Source organism: Drosophila serrata, unplaced genomic scaffold, assembly GCF_035046125.1.
Source record: "Drosophila serrata isolate PLE 108 unplaced genomic scaffold, ASM3504612v1 contig_272, whole genome shotgun sequence".
NCBI lineage: Eukaryota > Metazoa > Arthropoda > Insecta > Diptera > Drosophilidae > Drosophila > Drosophila serrata.
The window spans coordinates 6,174,493-6,199,529 of NW_028257170.1; the positions used below are offsets into that span (position 1 = coordinate 6,174,493).

Genomic DNA, 25,037 nt, shown 5'->3' on the forward strand with positions numbered 1-25,037 from the left:
ACATTTAATAATTTTGAATATAATGTTTTATTCATAAAAATAGTATTTCTATGTATTAGAATTCCCTTAATCGTGACCAAGGGAATTATTTTTTAAAAATTCAAGAAAATGTCTGTTAAAATACAAGCAGATATATATTTCTTTTATTTTTAAGATGTTATTAACATTTTAAATATTCAAATTACCTTTTTCATGACTTAAATTTCGACCTTAATAAAGTGTATTTTAATCATTAGTTGTCTTGATAAATTCTCCGTTGAGTAATTATTAAATTACCCCCCATTTCGTTCAGTGTAATCCAAAATTAGATGCGCATAGATTGTGATTATGCCCCACCATCTGAGGTCAATCTTTGACGAGAGCCTCGCACCGCACAGAAAGAGGGAAAATCAAATTCAGAGATACATAGACAACAATCAGGTCTTTAGCATGCAAATCTCGTACCGATCCGCCAAAGTCCTCTGTTTCGGACTGATGGCTAATACCTTTTATATTTGTGCGACAGGAGTCACATGACGTTCTCCGTGTTTAATAAGCCAAATGCTGTGAATAGAAGCAGGGGCTCAACTCAGAGAGGGCTTGCCAAAATCCAGAGACAACCCCCTGCAAATACTGAAAGTCACACTGAGCCACTGAATCTAAGTTTGTTTAGTTGCATAGTTTGGATGCCAATAAAAATGACCAACATTGATTTATATGCAAGGCAGCCAAATATCAATATTATCAATAGACAAACTGCTCGGCAACAGCTTTGTTAAGCCACCGAAAAGCCAACAATCAAACAAAGTAAATAAACAAAGGCAACAAAATGCCAAAAAGCTTCGTCTTGGCCTGCACTCAAGCGTTGTTCGAAATCGAAGAAGCCAAGTGGCTGACAGTGAGAGACGGCAACAGGTCTGAGAACCGATCGCAGAGCCCCTCAATACGCATATAAAAAGCATCTTCAGCGGCCTCACCAATTTTAATCAGCTGCCACAGCTGCGACTGCGAACATCAACGAATTAAATACACCGATCGGTAGCTGGATTATATCGACACTAAAATATCAATTTAAGAATAAGAACAAAAGAACAGTGCTGTGAAAATGGCATCTTATGTGAGTGATAATATTTGTGCATAAAAACATCATCAAAAGGGTTAATTAAACATATTTTTAGTTCTCTATCTTATGGATTCTGCTGGTGCAACTCCTCAGCCTGACTTTGGGCGATGTCTCCCACTTGGAATACTCCATCACGCCCAGCTCCCAGGTGGCCTACTACCATTACCCCGCTCCTAGCAGGCAGCAGCAGCCGGCTGTCCAGAGAGTAGTCCAGCAGAGGTATCAACAAGTGGCGGCCAAGGCTCAACCTCAGCAATATCATCAGGTGGCCCGTCAGTTTGCTGAACCCGCCTTGGAGCAGGCTGCCTTTACCCAGGCACTGACCAGTCAGGGATATGTATTCGGAGCACCCTCAGCTCCACTCCAGGTGGCCTCCTCAGCGCCACAGGCTCAGGCAGCAGCTCCAGCTGGAACAGGAAGAGCCTTACCCTCGGCTGCTGTGGATGCCAATTCTCTGAATCTCAAGCTGCCAGTGCCCTTTGGCATTGCTCCCTTGAATGTGGCCCAGCTGCCGCTGCAGGCTGGAGCTCCCTATGCCAGTGTGCCAAGGACCACGGGCCTCACCTCCTATGGAACGCCACTGATCCAGAGGCGTTAAGCCTGCCCATCCTATTTAGGTCCTAGAATAGTAATAAATTTAATCAAGACGAGGAGTGAGCCATCCCGACTGATCATCAAACTGCGGTGGCTTCTTCTCCTAGTGAATACACACAACACACATTGATAATAAACTTGCCATCTAAGCTTAGCTCTTCGGTGCGAGTTGTGAGTGCTTTTTTATTGGCCATTTTTGTCTCATTGCCATCGATGGAGACTGCATTTGCATAATGTTTTGAAGGTCGCAGCGCAGACATGGCTCAGAAAAAAAGAGGTCTGCGTTTACACCTTTCACTCTCCTCGAATGGTTTAATGGCTGGGCATTTACATACATAAACACATCAATCGGGCCAAGAGATCTTCATCATTCGCTCCTCACAATGGGGCCTTAAACTTGGCATTGGAAATGGTTGAGAAAAAAACAAGAGAGAGAAAAAAACTAACCTAAACCGCAGTGTCTAAGATCTGACGTTTATTTATGAAAGCCAATTAAAGTCAAGTGTCATTGATCAGATCTGGGAACGGAACTGGGAACTGGGAACTTGGACCTGGATCTATATAGATATTTATGGCAGAGGGGGGATAGAACCTGCTTTCCCTCGAAAACAACAAACAGGAATTCGAATGTGATCTGCATAAATTTTGTTTCTGAAAATCCATTAAAACAAACGGTACTGACGACAGCCAAATAATTCTTAATTCCCAAAAGGAGACATCATCGCTACTGAAGGGGCTCTAAATCAGCTTTGACACTGCAAATCCACTGTAAAAATCTCGACCAGGAAGTGAGCGGATCGCAATGATCTCAAGTGAAGTGTCGAAGACAAGAAGGTGCTGACGATGGTGATGGTGATGGGCAGCAATGTACATATTTCCGTGCTTGACTCACTGGAAAATCGACGGCATCATCGGTAGAGAATTTCTGGCCAGAAATTGTCTTACGGGAGGTCAACCTCACACCACCACCTGTGGTTACAACCAACCAAGATTGGATCAATCCCATGTGGATACAGACCAGAAGAGTATACAGTTACATGCGTGGGGCAACTGGATCTGTGGATCGTCGAATAAATAAAATAAAATATATCTTTCGCCCTCTCGAGTCGTCACCAAAACGGCCTTGAGAGATCGTCGTCATCATCTTCGGATTGGATTCCAGAAGCAACTGAAACAGAGATGCTTTGGTCAAGTTGAAAATAAAGAATTTGTAAAAGTATATATATGGATTAGATACATTTTGTATTGGGAAATAAAATAATGTTAAAGATTAGGTAATATAAAAATAAATATTAGTACTTTAAATACCTGAGATCGGTGTTATCATATTAAATACCGAATTTAAGAACTTTTCGGGCTTGAATATCCTTTTAAATTAACCTGTATTATATATAAAATGACTATCCTCCGAAAAGGTTAACCACTGTAATTCACAGAGCCACTAGTTCATCAGATGACGAAGATGCTGACCAGGCTAGCACGTGACCAAGAGAGCGGTGACTTCGATGGCTCATTAAATTCGCAAAGCCGGTTTTGGCCAAATGATCGCCTCCACTCAGTCATTCGTTCCCTCGCTCCCCTCTGGCCAATTAAGCCGGCACGAAATTATTGTTACAGCTCCATCCATCCAGCGGCACCTCCATTACATCCTGTGGCCAGATGGCGTCAAGGTCAAACGGTTCTGACACGAAAACAAATGAACCCTCCGAAGCTTGGCGGCAAGGATGAGAGGGAAATTTACGAGCGCCTTTTATTGGCAACTCTCTGGCTGGCCATTAAAAAGCGAACTAATGAGACATTTAGTGGGCCGGAATGGCAGCCCAGCGGGGAACGGCAATTTTTAATAGCCAATTTGGCTTAGATTGCGTTCAATTCAATGCAAGACGACACACATTGATGGCCCAAACAGACTGCAAATTACGCATAGACAGCTTGGCCACCAAGAGAGGGTTTGACTGCATACAAATGTCGATCAGAGCACTGCAAAAATTAAAGCCAAATATATATATCTATCAAAAATAAATCAGTTGAAGCCTATGAAAATTAAGAACCTTTAAAAATTAATCAATAGATAAATCATGAACAGATCATGAACCTATACATTATCCTAATTTAATTACTCTTGTATGAGGTATGTCTAAAATTTCTCCCTGTGCACTTATTTCGAGCGACAACTTGGACAACTTCCGACAATATATTGGGAAATTGAAGGCGGATCACGTCTTGGCCAAATGGTGATCATGTATGCTGTCTGGCACTCGTCCAGGTGGGCCAGCAGCAGCAGCTAAAGAAGAAGAAGCGACCAAAAGTCAACTCAGACAGAATGTCCCCCAAAGAGCACGGATATGGGCACGAGCTATATAAGCCACTGAGCTGGCCACCAATGGACATTATCGCTCAAGAGCTTTAGAAACAACCAACCCCCCAACCAGCAAAATGTACAAGTTTGTAAGTTCAAAGGGGATTAGCTTCAGAAGGATACGGATTATGTTACTAATTGATTCGTTTATTTTCAGTTGGTCATCGCCGCTCTGATTGCCTGCTCTGCAGCCAAGCCCGGTGTGGTGGCTCCCCTGGCCGCTGCTCCTTTGGCCTATGCCAATGCCCCGCTGTATGCCGCCGGCGGCAGCAGCCAGGTGGATGTCCGCAACAACTATGACGGCACCCTCTCATCCTACACCACAGCTCCGTTCGAGTTCACCGCTCCCTACTCCAGCCGCTATGTGTCCGGCATCCCAGCTGCTCCTGCTGTAGTGGCCAAGTATGCAGCTGCTCCTCTAGCTGCTCCTCTGGCTGCTGCTCCCTACACCGCTGCTTATGCCGCTCCTTATGCTGCTCCCTATGCTGCTCCCTATGCCGCTGCCTACTCCGCCTATCCCTATGCCTCGCCCTACCTGGCATCACCCTACACCGCTCCCTTCGCTGCCGCTGCTCCCGCTCCAGTGGTGGTCTAAGGACGCACCTGTGAACCAAGACAATCTATAGACAATTTCTGTAAACAATTTTGTGATTAAAAAAACGAACAATCAATTATCAATCAATGGAGTTTCACTTTTATTGACAAAAGTTATTACCTTAAATAATTACATTTACAACAAGAAAGGAACATTTATTTTGGAAAGCCAAAGTTTACATACTTTTCCAGCTTGCAATTAAATTGAATAGGATAAAATAAGTCTCATTCTATATTCTATAAAACTATATTTTTATATGGAATTTTGTTCGACAAATCAAAGTTTAAAAATCTCATAACTTATCCATAAAATGTGAGTAAGTTATCGGCGTGGGGGAGTTCTACGCAAAATCAAAAACGAATCATTAGTAAAATCCTTTTAAATTTTATAATATGCACTTACATATAATTGTAAAGAAATATTTCTCTGGTGGCCACTGATAAAGTTAATGAGAAAAAGATAAAAAATGCAAACTTATTTAAAACCTAAATAAAACATAGCAAAAATGTAGGTTAAGGAAGTTAGTAAATAAACCAAATTGTCTGTGTGATTGCGTTGCCACCTTAGGCGCAATCGATTGTTATTTATGGTAAAAGCATTATTTATTGGCTATCATAATCATATTCCACGTTTGGATAACTGTCAATGTCTGTCTATTATTATATAATCACGGGCTGGCTATGCTTTCAAATCGGCCAAGAAGTTATTGGCCCCTCGGCCGATCTGTCGCAGTCACGACTTGCTGACCAACTAAGCCGGATTGGGACTGGGTTACCTCACCGCCCAGCGACCCAACCCAAGTAAGTCGCCCATAAAGGCTATGAAAGTGAAGAAATGTAAGTGCAAGTCTTTTGACTGAATTTCCCTATAAATATTAATGGCTCTTGACAATGGAGAGACATTGGCAGTCGAACCAACAGGTCGAGCGCATCGATCGTAAAGCTAATCCCCCCAAGAAACCAAAGAAACCATCCACCAAGCAAGATGTGGTCACTGACATGGGTGAGGAGAGGGAGAGGATTCAATGAGGACTATTAATAATTTCTTTACTAATTATTATTAATTATTTTCACAGGCATTTGCCGTGGCCGTCCTTCTGGTGGCGGCGACTGCCGAAGCAAAGCCTTCGCATCATCACTTCAATCACCATTTGAATCACTTCGATGGACACCACTTGGATGCGCTCCATGCCCTGCCACATCACTTGGATTACGCGGTGCAGGAGGCCGTCCTGCCAGCTCCAGCTCCAGTACTTCCTGCATTGGCTCCTCCTCCGGCCTTTGCTCCTAGTCCAGTTTATGGTCCTGCATCACCAGTTTATGGCCCTCCGCCATTGGATGGTCCTCCAACACCGGTGTTCGCTCCTCCGGCACCTGTTTTCGCTCCTCCGGCACCAGCTTTCGTACCTCCAGCTCCTGTATATGCTCCGGCACCACTTCTTCCAGCTCCAGCACCACTTCTTCCAGCTGCAGCTCCACTGTTGCCTGCCCCAGCTCCATTTTTACCCGCTCCAGCTCCTCTGTTACCCGCTCCAGTTTCAGTTTTACCAGCACCTGGATGCCTGCCAGCTGCTGCCCCACTTCTGCCGGAGTTCCACCTGCCCACTGTTCATCACCATGTGTTGCCACCTGTCCTGGAGGCAGTACCCTTTGCACCCAGTTATCGTGCCATTCCTGGGCCCAAGACCACCACCCACAAAGTGTCCATTGGGTACGCCTTTCCCAAGCTGCTGGCCAAGCCGCATGTCCACCTGAAGGCCCTGCCCCTGAAGTGGGCCCATCACAAGGACTGGTCCTTGTTCTAGAAACATATAAGGATGATGGAGAAAGAATCACCAAAGAATCATCAAAGTCAGCTAGTAAATGTTAAATATTAATCTACGAATTAAACAATTATTTATCGAATAATTATAGTTAAATAAAACGATAATTTGTATATAAATTTGAGACTTCTTTTAATGGAAAATATTTAATGCATTTAGCATTTAATTTGCTTAAATGGTATTAAAATAAATTTATTCATAGCTTAAAGTCTTAGAATTCCTTTAGTCTATTGCAATGTCTACCAAAATACCCAAAAAATTTATATATATGTACAAAAACTCGAAAGAATGTAACCAGAAGTGATAAAATCATAGTCACAACAAAAAATTAGCCAAAAGAAAAATAACTTATATCTGATTCAGACTCTCATTACGAACCAGACGACGCGTCGTAATGCCTCCAATTTCGGCTAAAACACACACACATACACACACACTATTGTAAAACTTGGTAACACAGAAATGTTGTTAGTGAATTTCCAACCGCACGCAACAAGAAATCAAATCAGAAATTCCACACACAGCCGCAACCCAAACACGCGACAATTTTTGCAGAGCTGGTAAAAAAGTGGCAATTCGATTAAATGATTTAACCAAGTGGCCATTGGGGGGTGGTAACACGTACCTACTTACATATATTTTAACCAAATACTGGTGACTTAAACCCAGCTGAAAAAAGGTTCGAAAGAAGCTCAACTTGCAAACGAAATCTTGCCCAACATTGGCCTAGGTTATGGTCGGGAATTGCGTGCAATTATGAAAGTGTCGTTTTCGGGGACACTGCGACGTAAGAGGCGACCAATTGATTATTAAGTACATATAGCCACAACACCCCGATCCAACCTTCATATGCAGCGCCCAATATAGAAAGTCTTCCAAGGTATTTTCGTATGCTTGGCCACGGATTAACCGCGGGTTACAGAATTATAAAAGCATTGCCCATTGGACAATTGGACATCACAGTTCAGTCTGCCCTCCAGCTAATCACAGCTAACCAAGCTCATCCTTAATCCAAGCAAAATGTTCGCCAAGATTGTGGTGAGTTTCCGGGGAATACCAGCTTGAGAGGATTTCCTTCAAGGATACTTATTTTCGTATTCATTTCAGCTCGTTGCCCTCTGCGTGGCCACTGCCCAAGCCGGTCTCCTGCCCTTCCATGCTCCTGCTCCTCTAGCTGCGCCACTGGCTGCTCCCCTGGCTGCTCCTCTGGCTCCATTTGCTGCTCCTCTGGCCGCACCAGTGGCTGCTCCTGTGGCCACTGCTGGCGTCGTGGCTCCCTATGCCTCCAGCTTCAATGCTCACCGCATCAACCACGCTGTGGCCTATCCAGTGGCTCCAGTCCCAGCACCAGTGGCCTTCGCTGCTCCCGTTCCCGCTCCCCTGCCTGTTCCTGTGGCTGCTCCTGCGCCGGTGGCCTTCGCTGCTCCTGCTCCCCTGCCAGTGGCTGCTCCTGCTCCGGTGGCCTTCGCTGCCCCCGCCAAGGTTGGATTCGGTCTGCCCGCTTTTGCTGCTCCTGCTCCAGCCGTGGCTGTGGCAGCTCCCCCCAAGGTTGCCTTTGCTGCTCCCGCTGCAGTGGCCGCTCCTCTGGGTGCTCCTCTGGGATTCGCACCTGCCCCGGCGCCGGTGGCCTTTGCTGCTCCCGCCAAGTTCGGATTTGCTCCGTTCGCAGCTCCGGTGCCAGTGCCAGCGCCTCTGGCTGTGGCTCCCAAGTTCGCCGCTCCCGCCCCGTACTTCTTCTAAGGATTTAGTTGCAGGATCACTCAGTTCACGCCCATCCGTCCTATTAGCTTGTAGAAATTAGTGCAAATCATCATCCCCAGACAGCAGCAATGCTTGGCGAATAAATAACATAAATCAAATTATTTACCTATCATTTATTGGGCTTCGAATATATCTTTAAAAAGAAATCAAGTAGGCCACGAAATGGTTTTCTTTCGTAAAGTAAAAATCAAAAAGTTTTCTTTTAAACGAAAATGCTGTGTATAGCTTATGGTTTTTGACATTGTTTTTTTATTCTTCGCTTTAGGAGTCGGAATCGAGATCAGGAACTTCAGGACCATCAGGGCAGATTCCATCCACTATCCAGATTAAGGATTTCTCGTAGACAATCTTCCTCAGCTTGTCGGCCACTGTCTTGGTTATCTCGCCGTTCTTAATCATCTCGTCCAGGATGCTTTCCAGCAGGGCGTCGCGGAATCCTGGATAGGTCATTGCAACGGAGGTCCTCTTCTTTGAAGCTCTTTATATAATTTCTTTTGATTTTAAAATTAAAGCTCAGGAATCGAAGAACTTTTCACAGGTGACAGCAGAATGAAAGTGAAAGAAAATTCCGATGAAAGTTGACAGTACAAAGGATTACAAGGGTCAATCGATGTTATATCGATGATATGCTTTAGAAACTGTACAACTTTAACCACTCGTAAAGAGAGCTTAATATTATGACTAAAAATATAAAAACATCACCTTAATAATTTATTAACTTAAGCTTTATGAATATATGCATTTCATTTTGTAACTGTTTCTCATTTTATTCAGTACAAAATAAATAATTTTGTCCAAACGATTACTATTGGATTATTAACCCAGCTACAACCCTAAAAGTTAATTTCAGGTCAATCCCTAAAAGAAACAATCCATTATTAACCGAGCTACAACCCTAGATGTTAATTTCTAGTTTAGCCCTAAAAATGCAAGTCATCGATTTTCATTAATGTTGTTTTATTTATACATATATTGAAATAATAAGCTATGGCGGAAGACGTCGAGAAGAAGATTTGACTTGAACTAATATTTATTGGCGAAGACAACCCCAATTTGCCAGATTTGTTTCCCACATTTAAAAAAAACTTTATTCAAGCCGAAATAGTAATTTTGTTACTTTTTAAATTATATTTATTTATTTATTTCGTATTTCCATATGCTAATCAAATATTTTCTCATCACTATTCTTCTCTATATTCTCCTAGAACCGCGTATGCTTCACATGACCAATCCTCTGGAAGAGCGGAACATGCTCGTAGGGTGTGTGTGAGATGGGCACAGAGTCGTAGGTGACATGGGCAATCTTGGTGAGTGGCGCAACAATGGTGTAACCCGGATGTTGGGCCAACTCCTGCGGCGTGGAGGCAACCGGCAGAGGATGATGGTAAACCAATGGATGATGGTAGATAACCGTGGCGGCCAGACCCACACTCAAAAGGGCGAATAGCACGAAAATCTTTAGGGTAGATTAAAGATAATAATTCCCAAAGAATCTGACTAATTACCATGTTTACCTTGAGCATTCTCTCTGGTGATTTTCTCGCTGGGACTGCACTTGGACTAAACAGAGATCGGACGAAGGCCAATGAATTTATAGGCTCGTCTTCATCGCTGGATTTCCTGGGGAAACAGTTAGGAACCGGTTGACACTCCCCTTTCGGGGTGTTCCAACTGCATTTCCTTGGGGAACCTGTTGCAACATCCCATATAGCATAGTAAGTGGTAGCCACATCTCCCACTATTCCACTACTCCACTTGGCCTTTTGTCCCCTTCTCTTCGAGAAAAACCCGTTTTCAAGTTCAAGTTTAAAGCGTCTACGCCGCCGAAGATTGTCAAAGTGTCAGTGACTCTTTTGTGCACTTAATTATGCCTTTTTTACATTTCTTCGTTTTTGTTTTTGTTTATTTCTTGTTTCTTGGTATTATTTTTATTTATATTTATTTATGGGTTGTGAGTTAGTTGGTCGCACGTCTTCGGATCTGGCTTTGTTTCCCCGTTTTTATTGTCTCTCAAAACATAATCATTGCCCAATCTTGTGTTTTTGAGCTATTTTTATGTGACTTTTGGAGGTGTCAAGAATTGATTAGTTTGTCTTGATTTAGCAGCGATTTGTGCTCTTTAAGCTCAAGCTGTTATAATCGTTTTATTAGGGCATACCGTATATATGAGGTCGATGGGGAATTGAAACTGGAATTAAATTAAAATAAAGAGGTCTGAAAAAAAATTAAAGGTCTTTATGGGATTTACAGAAATATATTTACTTTAGATATGTAATACTAGTTTTCTTATAGAAACTTGTTGAACAAATTACGCTTTTATTTAAGGAAACATTAAATCTTTCCAATCAATTTTAGACTTTTAATTATTTATGCTAATTTTTTAAATATATTTTTAAAATCTTTTAGACTTTAAGAGCATCTAAAAATCGACTTGACAACAAATAACATCTTAATCTTCTTGACTTGATACATTTTCACTGACCAAACATCCGAGGCTCATTGACCCCAAACCAAGCCATAGTTCTTAGCTAAATCTGATTGAAGTCACATGACTGAAACGCTGGCAAAGGCCACCCACAAGACCTAAGCTGCCCACAGGCAGAAATAAATACAAAACATATACAAAAACAAAAAAAAAACTGGAACTGGAACTATTGTAAACTGGTAAATGCCAAACTCGATTGCAGATTATACAATGGAGGCCCAAAAGGCGAAGCCACGGCCCAAACGCAACAAAAACAGGTGTTGGAACTCGATGTTATTCACTCCATTCAGCCACTAAGGATGCCTGCTCACTTGGGCAACTTCAGTGCAATGAATTTGATTTAATTTGCCAAATTGCACTCACTGCTCATTAGATCATCGATGTCCATTTTGGGGATGCAATCCGGTGCACTGGGGATTGATATAAAAGACACAGCCCGGGATCAGTGGCAGTAACACATTCGGTCCAGCCTCTCTAGCAGCAGCAGGAAAACTATAATCAGCAACATAGCAACATGAATAAAGGAGTAAGTAATTCAAGAATTTCTGAAGGATAAACAGAAACCTCAAGCATAAAGGATAAAGTGATTTAACAGTGACAAATTGAGTTGTTTATGGAAATAAATTAGTTTAGAGATCGAAGCAAGTCAGCTTAGACAAACAGTAATAAAATCGTTAATTAATTTTGATTTCTTTATAATTAAAGCTAATACATACATCCGTCATATAACCACATCAAAGCAACATTTATATCATATTTGCTTAAATTATTAACAAGATTTCTGGGATGCATTAAGGTGTGTCATTACTTCTCAGAAATTATCGTTCGACAAAAACAAATGTTTGGCAGTCGAAATGCAAATTAAGAATCACCAGTTTTATTTTGTTTTTGCTAAAAGGAATAATCAGCATAGTATTTATCTTTCCACAGCTATTCTGAACTAATTACCAATTTTATAGATTTTTTTCTAACTACCAAAACATTCCATTAGTACTAATAATGAATACAAATGATTATTATTTCCCAGCTGATACTCGTGACAATCCTCTGTCTGACGGCCAGTGGCTTGGCAGCTCCAGCTCCAGAACCCGCACCAGAACCAGCTCCAGCTCCAGCACCTTCGCCTAGCATTGGACTGGGCCTGGGACTGGGTCATGGCTATGGAGGATATGGCCTGGGATTGGGCCTCGGAATCGGACACATTGGTCACATTGGCGGCCTCTACGGTGGTCACTATGGAGGATTGGGACTGGGCCTAGGACTGGGCTATCATGCGCCCATCGTTTCCAAGACAATCATTGGCAAGAGCTATCTGGGCGGCTATGGCTTGGGCCTGGGTCATGGATATATCGGCGGCTACGGAGGACACGGACTCTACGGACATGGCCTGGGTCTCGGCCTGGGCTACGGACTGGGCCATGGCTATGGCTACGGCCATGGCTGGTAGAGATGTCAATCCGGATTCAAGCCAAGTGGAGCCAAGGCGAGCGTGCAGCATGTGAGAGCTTCAATCGAGTCATTTACTTCGCAATACCAAGCATTACGATAGCCTTAATCAGTCAATCACTCAGCAAGTCAATAAATCAATAGACACTGAATTGAACAATCAAAAAACCAGTATCAATATGCGTTGGAAGTTGGAAAATCTTGAATTAAATTGAAAATTTTGAATGTTTTTAGGTGGATTATTTTGAAGATTGTGAAACTCATGGGGAAATTATACAATTTATGAGGCTATGCGTTGTTGCCTTAAATAATTGTAAATTTTAAATGATTTTTAAATGTAGAACTGTCCAAAATAATGTGAAAATTAAAATTATACTACTAACTGGGTTATGACCCTAGTTTAGTTTTTAAGAAACTATAAATAAGCACATATATAAAATTAAAAACTTCCCATAAAAGGCAAAATATGATTGTTTTTCTAAAAAATCGAATTATAATTCAACATCAAACTCACTTATTTACAAAATTTTTAAATTTGTACAAGAAACTCTCTGCTCCTTCTACCCTCCTCTTTTACCTCTCTCAATTTTTCTGTCTGTGTATTCAACTTCTCCTCCGATCCAAGCGAAATGAAAGCGATGCAGGAAACGATGCTGGACGGGATTCTCCACCATTTACCAACCATGAAGACCCAACTGAGGATGCGCCAGACCCAAAGAGCCATGCGCCAGACCCAAAGGACCATGTGCTAGGCCCAAGGGAGCATGGCCCAAGGACAACGGAGCAGGAGCCAGGGACAGCGGTGCATGGGAGACGGCCAACGGAGCATGAGCCAGAGCCAGAGATCCATGACTCAGGGCGGGCGAGGAGTAGATAGCCGGACGGGCTAGAGCCGGGGCAGCATAGCTAAGCCTGGGCGCCAGTCCATAGGAGGCGTACGAAGGAGCAGCCAGGGCATGACCATAGGAGACGGCCGGAGCAGCTCCCAAGTATCCATGGGCACCACCCAAGTATCCTGGAGCGGCGGCAGCGCTGGCCAGGCAGAAAACGGCGAAAACGAACTGTGGAGAGGCAGGATATATCCAGTTACACATCAACGAGCACCTTCAAAGGACTTTCGAAACACTTACGTATTTGAACATTCTGGGTTTTGTTGCTGGCTGAACTCTTGGCAAGAACACAAAGCTGAATAATGCCGCTGTCAGAAACACAAATGCTTTTATAGCCCAAACCTGGCCAAAATTGTGGCCCGAGAACGGATTCGAGACCAGGCCCAGAGACTTGGCCAAATGCACTTTTACTTTGGCTCAACTGAGAGACTGGGCCCAAAACTGAGTCGGCGGCCCAGAGAGCCATGCAAAAAGCTGGCCGGTCAGGCCTGGCAGAGATGTAGATGTGGAGATGGAGGCGACAGGCGAATGCAACTCCGACTTCGACTGGGACCCGAAAGAGCACTGCCTGGCCCCGCCCCAGACAACGCGGATGTTGGTCTGGCCAAAGATTTGTCATACCCTTTCAGGAGGTCTTATATGATTTTTAAGGATTTGGAAAGTGAGAAGTGTTTTCCTCCTAGACTAATAATTGTCCACTGAAGGGTAAAGAGTAATATCCTTGTAAAATCTATCAGTTATCCTGTAACTAAACACTCAACATTAAAGAAATATTAAATGTAGTTTGAGGACTACAAAGAAAACTAGTTAGAGTATCCCAACTTCCATGCTTAATTGCAACCCTATTTTGATTTTGAATAATTTCTGATATATTTGTGTTGCATTTTTTTCTATTTAGCATTTTGCACGACAAGGTGTGTGTGAGAAAAACTTAAATTGCATTTTGTTTCTTGACTTTTTCGATTCTTTATTTTCTTGCGGCCAACAAGTTTCCACTGAAATCATTTAAATAAGCCGCAGCGAATGCGTGAGTTGTTAGAAATTTTCACAGTAAATGCTCGAGCATTCAGAGTCTTAAAGTCTTAATTACAACACAGAGTGCAGAAATTAATGGGCGTGGCAGTTACACACCTGTGCGTAAGACCGATGCCGGCCCAGACTCGTTTTCTAGACTATTTTATGTGGGGCACAAAGTCAAATCGGCACTTATGTGTGCTAAAAACAATATAAACGAAGTCCGGTAGAGGCAGAGGCGTTGGCAAGGTCGTTCTACAAGGGGGAGAGGGGTTTCTTATTCGCTACGCCTCTGGCGAGGGTAACTTATGAGACCATAACTCAAGTGATATAGTGCAGCAGCAACAATGCCGAAAGAGTTGTGGCTGCCAGTTAATTGCCAGTGACTTTTTTCTTGGCCCACTCTATGCATAATTTTCAAAGCGTTTTACGCAAGCTCAGAGCACTTAACACTTACTGAAGGGGTTTTTAGGAGTCTCAGGGGGAACTTCAGAAAGGGGGTACTATTCGCACTTGTTGAAGTCCCCGCCCTCCAGGCGATACTCGAACGCAGATATGCGTGATTTTAACCCTTTTTTTTCAACGATACAAATAAAATACAAAAGTAAGTGCTGGTAAAAGTGATAAAATGAATTGCCAAATTAAATACTTTAAATTAATATTATTTATTCCATTTATAAGTTTTTTTCGTAAAGTAATAAATAATAAAGTAAATAACTACCTTTTTTTTACCTTTTTCTGATACATATATTCATATATATTTCATACTGTTGTCTCTCTCTAGAATATAGATCATTATTTTTATATCCTTTGAGGGTAATATAACTTTGCATCATGACCTAAATTATCATGACTTAAATTTAGGTCATGATGCAAAGCAGAAATCATTTCCGACCCTACAAACCATATATATTCTTGATCAGCATCAACAGTCCAGCCGTTCTAGCCATGTCCGGTCAAAAAATAAATTCTTGAAATATTTTCGAAAACTGAAAATTTTATAAGGGGTTACATCATTAAAATTGTCAAAATTTGACAAAGAATTGAATTTTTTAAATTTGAAAACTGAGTATGCAGATTTGTTAATTTATTAAAGATTAGCATAGAACAGCTTCCCGAATTAAAATAAATGATTTTTTGGCTTAGTTATGAGTTTTAGAAACTGTGATTTGTGGGGAAAAATGGCCTGTTTTTATACCTTTTTGCTGGGTTTTATAGTTTTAGTCAAAAACTGACAACAGCATCAACAAACGCAGTAGGCAGATATGTTAATGCAATAATAACTAGCTCAGAAAAGCTTTTCGAATTAAAATTAATGCAATTTCGGCTTAGTTATGATGTCCGAAAAACTTTGATTTTTCGGAAAAATTGTCTGTTTTTATACCTTTTTTGATGTGGGTATAACTAAAGTCAGAAGCTTGTAACTCTGCGAAGGAATCATTTCCGACCCTACAAACCATATATATTCTTGATCAGCATCAACAGCCCAGTCGTTCTAGCCATGTCCGGTCAAAAAATAAATTTTTGAAATATTTTCGAAAACTGAGAATTTTATAAGGGGTTACATCATTAAAATTGTCAAAATTTGACAAAGAATTGAATTTTTTAAATTTGAAAACTGAGTATGCAGATTTGTTAATTTATTAAAGATTAGCATAGAACAGCTTTCCGAATTAAAATAAATGATTTCTTGGCTTAGTTATGAGTTTTAGAAACTGTGATTTGTGGGGAAAAATGGTCTGTTTTTATACCTTTCTGCTGGGTTTTATAATTTTAGTCAAAAACTGACAACAGCATCAACAAACGCAGTATGCAGATATGTTAATGCAATAATAACTAGCTCAGAAAAGCTTTCCGAATTAAAATTAAGGCAATTTCGGCTTAGTTATGATGTCCGAAAAACTTTGATTTTTCGAAAAAATTGTCTGTTTTTATACCTTTTTTGTTGGGTATAACTAAAGTCAGAAGCTTGTAACTCTGCGAAGGAATCATTTCCGACCCTACAAACCATATATATTCTTGATCAGCATCAACAGCCCAGTCGTTCTAGCCATGTCCGGTCAAAAAATAAATTTTTGAAATATTTTCGAAAACTGAGAATTTTATAAGGGGTTACATCATTAAAATTGTCAAAATTTGACAAAGAATTGAATTTTTTAAATTTGAAAACTGAGTATGCAGATTTGTTAATTTATTAAAGATTAGCATAGAACAGCTTCCCGAATTAAAATAAATGATTTTTTGGCTTAGTTATGAGTTTTAGAAACTGTGATTTGTGGGGAAAAATGGCCTGTTTTTATACCTTTTTGCTGGGTTTTATAGTTTTAGTCAAAAACTGACAACAGCATCAACAATCGCAGTAGGCAGATATGTTAATGCAATAATAACTAGCTCAGAAAAGCTTTCCGAATTAAAATTAATGCAATTTCGGCTTAGTTATGATGTCCGAAAAACTTTGATTTTTCGGAAAAATTGTCTGTTTTTATACCTTTTTTGTTGGGTATAACTAAAGTCAGAAGCTTGTAACTCTGCGAAGGAATCATTTCCGACCCTACAAACCATATATATTCTTGATCAGCATCAACAGCCCAGTCGTTCTAGCCATGTCCGGTCAAAAAATAAATTTTTGAAATATTTTCGAAAACTGAGAATTTTATAAGGGGTTACATCATTAAAATTGTCAAAATTTGACAAAGAATTGAATTTTTTAAATTTGAAAACTGAGTATGCAGATTTGTTAATTTATTAAAGATTAGCATAGAACAGCTTTCCGAATTAAAATAAATGATTTCTTGGCTTAGTTATGAGTTTTAGAAACTGTGATTTGTGGGGAAAAATGGTCTGTTTTTATACCTTTCTGCTGGGTTTTATAATTTTAGTCAAAAACTGACAACAGCATCAACAAACGCAGTATGCAGATATGTTAATGCAATAATAACTAGCTCAGAAAAGCTTTCCGAATTAAAATTAATGCAATTTCGGATAAGTTATGATGTCCGAAAAACTTGGATTTTTCGAAAAAATTGTCTGTTTTTATACCTTTTTTGTTGGGTATAACTAAAGTCAGAAGCTTGTAACTCTGCGAAGGAATCATTTCCGACCCTACAAACCATATATATTCTTGATCAGCATCAACAGCCCAGTCGTTCTAGCCATGTCCGGTCAAAAAATAAATTTTTGAAATATTTTCGAAAACTGAAAATCTTATAAGGGGTTACATCATTAAAATTGTCAAAATTTGACAAAGAATTGAATTTTTTAAATTTGAAAACTGAGTATGCAGATTTGTTAATTTATTAAAGATTAGCATAGAACAGCTTTCCGAATTAAAATTAATGATTTTTTGGCTTAGTTATGAGTTTTAGAAACTGTGATTTGTGGGGAAAAATGGTCTGTTTTTATACCTTTTTGCTGGGTTTTATAATTTTAGTCAAAAACTGACAACAGCATCAACAAACTCAGTATGCAGATATGTTAATGCAATAATAACTAGCTCAGAAAAGCTTTCCGAATTAAAATTAATGCAATTTCGGCTTAGTTATGATGTCCGAAAAACTTTGATTTTTCGGAAAAATTGTCTGTTTTTATACCTTTTTTGTTGGGTATAACTAAAGTCAGAAGCTTGTAACTCTGCGAAGGAATCATTTCCGACCCTACAAACCATATATATTCTTGATCAGCATCAACAGCCCAGTCGTTCTAGCCATGTCCGGTCAAAAAATAAATTTTTGAAATATTTTCGAAAACTGAGAATTTTATAAGGGGTTACATCATTAAAATTGTCAAAATTTGACAAAGAATTGAATTTTTTAAATTTGAAAACTGAGTATGCAGATTTGTTAATTTATTAAAGATTAGCATAGAACAGCTTTCCGAATTAAAATAAATGATTTCTTGGCTTAGTTATGAGTTTTAGAAACTGTGATTTGTGGGGAAAAATGGTCTGTTTTTATACCTTTCTGCTGGGTTTTATAATTTTAGTCAAAAACTGACAACAGCATCAACAAACGCAGTATGCAGATATGTTAATGCAATAATAACTAGCTCAGAAAAGCTTTCCGAATTAAAATTAATGCAATTTCGGCTTAGTTATGATGTCCGAAAAACTTGGATTTTTCGAAAAAATTGTCTGTTTTTATACCTTTTTTGTTGGGTATAACTAAAGTCAGAAGCTTGTAACTCTGCGAAGGAATCATTTCCGACCCTACAAACCATATATATTCTTGATCAGCATCAACAGCCCAGTCGTTCTAGCCATGTCCGGTCAAAAAATAAATTTTTGAAATATTTTCGAAAACTGAGAATTTTATAAAATTGTCAAAATTTAACAATGAATTGAATTTTTTAAATTTTAAAAATGAGTATGCAGATTTGTTAATTTATTAAAGATTAGCATAGAACAGCTTCCCGAATTAAAATAAATGATTTTTCGGCTTAGTTATGAGTTTTAGAAACTGTGATTTGTGGGGAAAAATGGCCTGTTTTTATACCTTTTTGCTGGGTTTTATAGTTTTAGTCAAAAACTGACAACAGCATCAACAAACGCAGTAGGCAGATATGTTAATGCAATAATAACTAGCTCAGAAAAGCTTTCCGAATTAAAATTAAGGCAATTTCGGCTTAGTTATGATGTCCGAAAAACTTGGATTTTTCGGAAAAATTGTCTGTTTTTATACCTTTTTTGTTGGGTATAACTAAAGTCAGAAGCTTGTAACTCTGCGAAGGAATCATTTCCGACCCTACAAACCATATATATTCTTGATCAGCATCAACAGCCCAGTCGTTCTAGCCATGTCCGGTCAAAAAATAAATTTTTGAAATATTTTCGAAAACTGAAAATCTTATAAGGGGTTACATCATTAAAATTGTCAAAATTTGACAAAGAATTGAATTTTTTAAATTTGAAAACTGAGTATGCAGATTTGTTAATTTATTAAAGATTAGCATAGAACAGCTTTCCGAATTAAAATAAATGATTTTTTGGCTTAGTTATGAGTTTTAGAAACTGTGATTTGTGGGGAAAAATGGCCTGTTTTTATACCTTTTTGCTGGGTTTTATAATTTTAGTCAAAAACTGACAACAGCATCAACAAACGCAGTAGGCAGATATGTTAATGCAATAATAACTAGCTCAGAAAAGCTTTCCGAATTAAAATTAAGGCAATTTCGGCTTAGTTATGATGTCCGAAAAACTTGGATTTTTCGGAAAAATTGTCTGTTTTTATACCTTTTTTGTTGGGTATAACTAAAGTCAGAAGCTTGTAACTCTGCGAAGGAATCATTTCCGACCCTACAAACCATATATATTCTTGATCAGCATCAACAGCCCAGTCGTTCTAGCCATGTCCGGTCAAAAAATAAATTTTTGAAATATTTTCGAAAACTGAGAATTTTATAAGGGGTTACATCATTAAAATTGTCAAAATTTGACAAAGAATTGAATTTTTTAAATTTGAAAACTGAGTATGCAGATTTGTTAATTTATTAAAGATTAGCATAGAACAGCTTTCCGAATTAAAATAAATGATTTCTTGGCTTAGTTATGAGTTTTAGAAACTGTGATTTGTGGGGAAAAATGGTCTGTTTTTATACCTTTCTGCTGGGTTTTATAATTTTAGTCAAAAACTGACAACAGCATCAACAAACGCAGTATGCAGATATGTTAATGCAATAATAACTAGCTCAGAAAAGCTTTCCGAATTAAAATTAATGCAATTTCGGCTTAGTTATGATGTCCGAAAAACTTGGATTTTTCGAAAAAATTGTCTGTTTTTATACCTTTTTTGTTGGGTATAACTAAAGTCAGAAGCTTGTAACTCTGCGAAGGAATCATTTCCGACCCTACAAACCATATATATTCTTGATCAGCATCAACAGCCCAGTCGTTCTAGCCATGTCCGGTCAAAAAATAAATTTTTGAAATATTTTCGAAAACTGAGAATTTTATAAAATTGTCAAAATTTAACAATGAATTGAATTTTTTAAATTTTAAAAATGAGTATGCAGATTTGTTAATTTATTAAAGATTAGCATAGAACAGCTTCCCGAATTAAAATAAATGATTTTTCGGCTTAGTTATGAGTTTTAGAAACTGTGATTTGTGGGGAAAAATGGCCTGTTTTTATACCTTTTTGCTGGGTTTTATAGTTTTAGTCAAAAACTGACAACAGCATCAACAAACGCAGTAGGCAGATATGTTAATGCAATAATAACTAGCTCAGAAAAGCTTTCCGAATTAAAATTAAGGCAATTTCGGCTTAGTTATGATGTCCGAAAAACTTGGATTTTTCGGAAAAATTGTCTGTTTTTATACCTTTTTTGTTGGGTATAACTAAAGTCAGAAGCTTGTAACTCTGCGAAGGAATCATTTCCGACCCTACAAACCATATATATTCTTGATCAGCATCAACAGCCCAGTCGTTCTAGCCATGTCCGGTCAAAAAATAAATTTTTGAAATATTTTCGAAAACTGAAAATCTTATAAGGGGTTACATCATTAAAATTGTCAAAATTTGACAAAGAATTGAATTTTTTAAATTTGAAAACTGAGTATGCAGATTTGTTAATTTATTAAAGATTAGCATAGAACAGCTTTCCGAATTAAAATAAATGATTTTTTGGCTTAGTTATGAGTTTTAGAAACTGTGATTTGTGGGGAAAAATGGCCTGTTTTTATACCTTTTTGCTGGGTTTTATAATTTTAGTCAAAAACTGACAACAGCATCAACAAACGCAGTAGGCAGATATGTTAATGCAATAATAACTAGCTCAGAAAAGCTTTCCGAATTAAAATTAAGGCAATTTCGGCTTAGTTATGATGTCCGAAAAACTTGGATTTTTCGGAAAAATTGTCTGTTTTTATACCTTTTTTGTTGGGTATAACTAAAGTCAGAAGCTTGTAACTCTGCGAAGGAATCATTTCCGACCCTACAAACCATATATATTCTTGATCAGCATCAACAGCCCAGTCGTTCTAGCCATGTCCGGTCAAAAAATAAATTTTTGAAATATTTTCGAAAACTGAGAATTTTATAAGGGGTTACATCATTAAAATTGTCAAAATTTAACAATGAATTGAATTTTTTAAATTTTAAAAATGAGTATGCAGATTTGTTAATTTATTAAAGATTAGCATAGAACAGCTTCCCGAATTAAAATAAATCATTTTTCGGCTTAGTTATGAGTTTTAGAAACTGTGATTTGTGGGGAAAAATGGCCTGTTTTTATACCTTTTTGCTGGGTTTTATAGTTTTAGTCAAAAACTGACAACAGCATCAACAAACGCAGTAGGCAGATATGTTAATGCAATAATAACTAGCTCAGAAAAGCTTTCCGAATTAAAATTAAGGCAATTTCGGCTTAGTTATGATGTCCGAAAAACTTTGATTTTTCGGAAAAATTGTCTGTTTTTATACCTTTTTTGTTGGGTATAACTTAAGTCAGAAGCTTGTAACTCTGCGAAGGAATCATTTCCGACCCTACAAACCATATATATTCTTGATCAGCAACAACAGCCCAGTCGTTCTAGCCATGTCCGGTCAAAAAATAAATTTTTGAAATATTTTCGAAAACTGAGAATTTTATAAGGGGTTACATCATTAAAATTGTCAAAATTTAACAATGAATTGAATTTTTTAAATTTTAAAAATGAGTATGCAGATTTGTTAATTTATTAAAGATTAGCATAGAACAGCTTTCCGAATTAAAATAAATGATTTTTTGGCTTAGTTATGAGTTTTAGAAACTGTGATTTGTGGGGAAAAATGGTCTGTTTTTATACCTTTTTGCTGGGTTTTATAATTTTAGTCAAAAACTGACAACAGCATCAACAAACGCAGTAGGCAGATATGTTAATGCAATAATAACTAGCTCAGAAAAGCTTTCCGAATTAAAATTAATGCAATTTCGGCTTAGTTATGATGTCCGAAAAACTTTGATTTTTCGGAAAAATTGTCTGTTTTTATACCTTTTTTGTTGGGTATAACTAAAGTCAGAAGCTTGTAACTCTGCGAAGGAATCATTTCCGACCCTACAAACCATATATTTACTTAATCAGCATCAACAGCCCAGTCGTTCTAGCCATGTCCGGTCAAAAAATAAATTTTTGAAATATTTTCGAAAACTGAGAATTTTATAAGGGGTTACATCATTAAAATTGTCAAAATTTAACAATGAATTGAATTTTTTAAATTTGAAAACTGAGTATGCAGATTTGTTAATTTATTAAAGATTAGCATAGAACAGCTTTCCGAATTAAAATAAATGATTTTTTGGCTTAGTTATGAGTTTTAGAAACTGTGATTTGTGGGGAAAAATGGTCTGTTTTTATACCTTTTTGCTGGGTTTTATAATTTTAGTCAAAAACTGACAACAGCATCATGAAACGCAGTATGCAGATATGTTAATGCAATAATAACTAGCTCAGAAAAGCTTTCCGAATTAAAATTAAGGCAATTTCGGCTTAGTTATGATGTCCGAAAAACTTGGATTTTTCGAAAAAATTGTCTGTTTTTATACCTTTTTTGTTGGGTATAACTAAAGTCAGAAGCTTGTAACTCTGCGAAGGAATCATTTCCGACCCTACAAACCATATATATTCTTGATCAGCATCAACAGCCCAGTCGTTCTAGCCATGTCCGATCAAAAAATAAATTTTTGAAATATTTTCGAAAACTGAGAATTTTATAAGGGGTTACATCATTAAAATTGTCAAAATTTAACAATGAATTGAATTTTTTAAATTTTAAAAATGAGTATGCAGATTTGTTAATTTATTAAAGATTAGCATAGAACAGCTTTCCGAATTAAAATAAATGATTTTTTGGCTTAGTTATGAGTTTTAGAAACTGTGATTTGTGGGGAAAAATGGCCTGTTTTTATACCTTTTTGCTGGGTTTTATAGTTTTAGTCAAAAACTGACAACAGCATCAACAAACGCAGTAGGCAGATATGTTAATGCAATAATAACTAGCTCAGAAAAGCTTTCCGAATTAAAATTAAGGCAATTTCGGCTTAGTTATGATGTCCGAAAAACTTTGATTTTTCGGAAAAATTGTCTGTTTTTATACCTTTTTTGTTGGGTATAACTAAAGTCAGAAGCTTGTAACTCTGCGAAGGAATCATTTCCGACCCTACAAACCATATATTTACTTGATCAGCATCAACAGCCCAGTCGTTCTAGCCATGTCCGGTCAAAAAATAAATTTTTGAAATATTTTCGAAAACTGAGAATATTATAAGGGGTTACATCATTAAAATTGTCAAAATTTAACAATGAATTGAATTTTTTAAATTTTAAAAATGAGTATGCAGATTTGTTAATTTATTAAAGATTAGCATAGAACAGCTTCCCGAATTAAAATAAATGATTTTTCAGCTTAGTTATGAGTTTTAGAAACTGTGATTTGTGGGGAAAAATGGCCTGTTTTTATACCTTTTTGCTGGGTTTTATAATTTTAGTCAAAAACTGACAACAGCATCAACAAACGCAGTAGGCAGATATGTTAATGCAATAATAACTAGCTCAGAAAAGCTTTCCGAATTAAAATTAATGCAATTTCGGCTTAGTTATGATGTCCGAAAAACTTTGATTTTTCGGAAAAATTGTCTGTTTTTATACCTTTTTTGTTGGGTATAACTAAAGTCAGAAGCTTGTAACTCTGCGAAGGAATCATTTCCGACCCTACAAACCATATATTTACTTGATCAGCATCAACAGCCCAGTCGTTCTAGCCATGTCCGGTCAAACAATAAATTTTTGAAATATTTTCGAAAACTGAGAATTTTATAAGGGGTTACATCATTAAAATTGTCAAAATTTAACAATGAATTGAATTTTTTAAATTTGAAAACTGAGTATGCAGATTTGTTAATTTATTAAAGATTAGCATAGAACAGCTTTCCGAATTAAAATAAATGATTTTTTGGCTTAGTTATGAGTTTTAGAAACTGTGATTTGTGGGGAAAAATGGTCTGTTTTTATACCTTTTTGCTGGGTTTTATAATTTTAGTCAAAAACTGACAACAGCATCATGAAACGCAGTATGCAGATATGTTAATGCAATAATAACTAGCTCAGAAAAGCTTTCCGAATTAAAATTAAGGCAATTTCGGCTTAGTTATGATGTCCGAAAAACTTGGATTTTTCGAAAAAATTGTCTGTTTTTATACCTTTTTTGTTGGGTATAACTAAAGTCAGAAGCTTGTAACTCTGCGAAGGAATCATTTCCGACCCTACAAACCATATATATTCTTGATCAGCATCAACAGCCCAGTCGTTCTAGCCATGTCCGGTCAAAAAATAAATTTTTGAAATATTTTCGAAAACTGAGAATTTTATAAGGGGTTACATCATTAAAATTGTCAAAATTTAACAATGAATTGAATTTTTTAAATTTTAAAAATGAGTATGCAGATTTGTTAATTTATTAAAGATTAGCATAGAACAGCTTTCCGAATTAAAATAAATGATTTTTTGGCTTAGTTATGAGTTTTAGAAACTGTGATTTGTGGGGAAAAATGGTCTGTTTTTATACCTTTTTGCTGGGTTTTATAATTTTAGTCAAAAACTCACAACAGCATCATGAAACGCAGTATGCAGATATGTTAATGCAATAATAACTAGCTCAGAAAAGCTTTCCGAATTAAAATTAAGGCAATTTCGGCTTAGTTATGATGTCCGAAAAACTTGGATTTTTCGAAAAAATTGTCTGTTTTTATACCTTTTTTGTTGGGTATAACTAAAGTCAGAAGCTTGTAACTCTGCGAAGGAATCATTTCCGACCCTACAAACCATATATATTCTTGATCAGCATCAACAGCCCAGTCGTTCTAGCCATGTCCGATCAAAAAATAAATTTTTGAAATATTTTCGAAAACTGAGAATTTTATAAGGGGTTACATCATTAAAATTGTCAAAATTTAACAATGAATTGAATTTTTTAAATTTTAAAAATGAGTATGCAGATTT

The 25,037-nt window shown here is 37.7% G+C and overlaps 7 protein-coding genes across 9 annotated transcripts; 5 read left to right on the forward strand and 2 right to left on the reverse strand.

The window, feature by feature from the left end:
• Window positions 1-1,084: 1,084 nt before the first annotated feature.
• LOC110190683 (uncharacterized) lies at window positions 1,085-1,850 on the forward strand. The gene is made up of 2 exons (XM_020961293.2): window positions 1,085-1,096; window positions 1,158-1,850. Exons 1-2 carry the CDS (start codon window positions 1,085-1,087, stop codon window positions 1,698-1,700), a joined length of 555 nt encoding a protein of 184 aa, XP_020816952.2. The 3' UTR covers window positions 1,701-1,850.
• A 2,282-nt stretch (window positions 1,851-4,132) lies between these two features.
• LOC110190685 (uncharacterized) lies at window positions 4,133-4,650 on the forward strand. Its single transcript, XM_020961295.2, has 2 exons — window positions 4,133-4,144; window positions 4,213-4,650. The coding sequence occupies exons 1-2, from the start codon at window positions 4,133-4,135 to the stop codon at window positions 4,648-4,650; spliced, it is 450 nt and encodes a 149-aa protein (XP_020816954.2).
• Window positions 4,651-5,634: 984 nt separating this feature from the next.
• On the forward strand, window positions 5,635-6,454 carry LOC110190682 (uncharacterized). 2 transcript variants are annotated; one of them, XM_086833114.1, is made up of 3 exons: window positions 5,635-5,652; window positions 5,726-5,951; window positions 6,096-6,454. In XM_086833114.1, exons 1-3 carry the CDS (start codon window positions 5,635-5,637, stop codon window positions 6,452-6,454), a joined length of 603 nt encoding a protein of 200 aa, XP_086689240.1. The 2 variants fall into 2 exon arrangements, with proteins under 2 accessions (XP_086689240.1, XP_086689239.1); XM_086833113.1 differs by having other exon boundaries at window positions 5,726-6,454.
• A 1,038-nt stretch (window positions 6,455-7,492) lies between these two features.
• On the forward strand, window positions 7,493-8,212 carry LOC110190684 (uncharacterized). 2 transcript variants are annotated; one of them, XM_020961294.2, is made up of 3 exons: window positions 7,493-7,510; window positions 7,580-7,954; window positions 8,021-8,212. In XM_020961294.2, exons 1-3 carry the CDS (start codon window positions 7,493-7,495, stop codon window positions 8,210-8,212), a joined length of 585 nt encoding a protein of 194 aa, XP_020816953.2. The 2 variants fall into 2 exon arrangements, with proteins under 2 accessions (XP_020816953.2, XP_086689241.1); XM_086833115.1 differs by having other exon boundaries at window positions 7,580-8,212.
• Window positions 8,213-9,341: 1,129 nt separating this feature from the next.
• Window positions 9,342-11,106, reverse strand: LOC110190745 (uncharacterized). The gene is made up of 3 exons (XM_020961368.2): window positions 11,082-11,106; window positions 9,748-9,923; window positions 9,342-9,689 (listed from the first exon to the last, which is right to left on the reverse strand). The coding sequence occupies exons 1-3, from the start codon at window positions 11,104-11,106 to the stop codon at window positions 9,435-9,437; spliced, it is 456 nt and encodes a 151-aa protein (XP_020817027.1). The 3' UTR covers window positions 9,342-9,434.
• Window positions 11,107-11,594: 488 nt separating this feature from the next.
• On the forward strand, window positions 11,595-12,629 carry LOC110190744 (uncharacterized). Its single transcript, XM_020961367.2, has one exon. It carries the CDS (start codon window positions 11,728-11,730, stop codon window positions 12,163-12,165), a length of 438 nt encoding a protein of 145 aa, XP_020817026.1. The 5' UTR covers window positions 11,595-11,727; the 3' UTR covers window positions 12,166-12,629.
• A 5-nt stretch (window positions 12,630-12,634) lies between these two features.
• Window positions 12,635-13,584, reverse strand: LOC110190743 (uncharacterized). The gene is made up of 2 exons (XM_020961366.2): window positions 13,295-13,584; window positions 12,635-13,225 (listed from the first exon to the last, which is right to left on the reverse strand). The coding sequence occupies exons 1-2, from the start codon at window positions 13,304-13,306 to the stop codon at window positions 12,839-12,841; spliced, it is 399 nt and encodes a 132-aa protein (XP_020817025.1). The 5' UTR covers window positions 13,307-13,584; the 3' UTR covers window positions 12,635-12,838.
• Window positions 13,585-25,037: the final 11,453 nt, after the last annotated feature.

Bases quoted from the DNA above. Each gene is read 5' to 3' on its own strand.
- LOC110190745 (XM_020961368.2), bottom strand. From the start codon at position 11,106: ATGGACATCGATGATCTAATGAGCA. The intron at 9,924-11,081 runs GTGAGTGCAATT...ATGTTGCAACAG, and splicing joins CATCGATGATCTAATGAGCA to GTTCCCCAAGGAAATGCAGT. The intron at 9,690-9,747 runs GTAAACATGGTA...TCTACCCTAAAG, and splicing joins CACCAGAGAGAATGCTCAAG to ATTTTCGTGCTATTCGCCCT.
- LOC110190744 (XM_020961367.2), top strand. From the start codon at position 11,728: ATGATTATTATTTCCCAGCTGATACTCGTGACAATCCTCTGTCTGACG.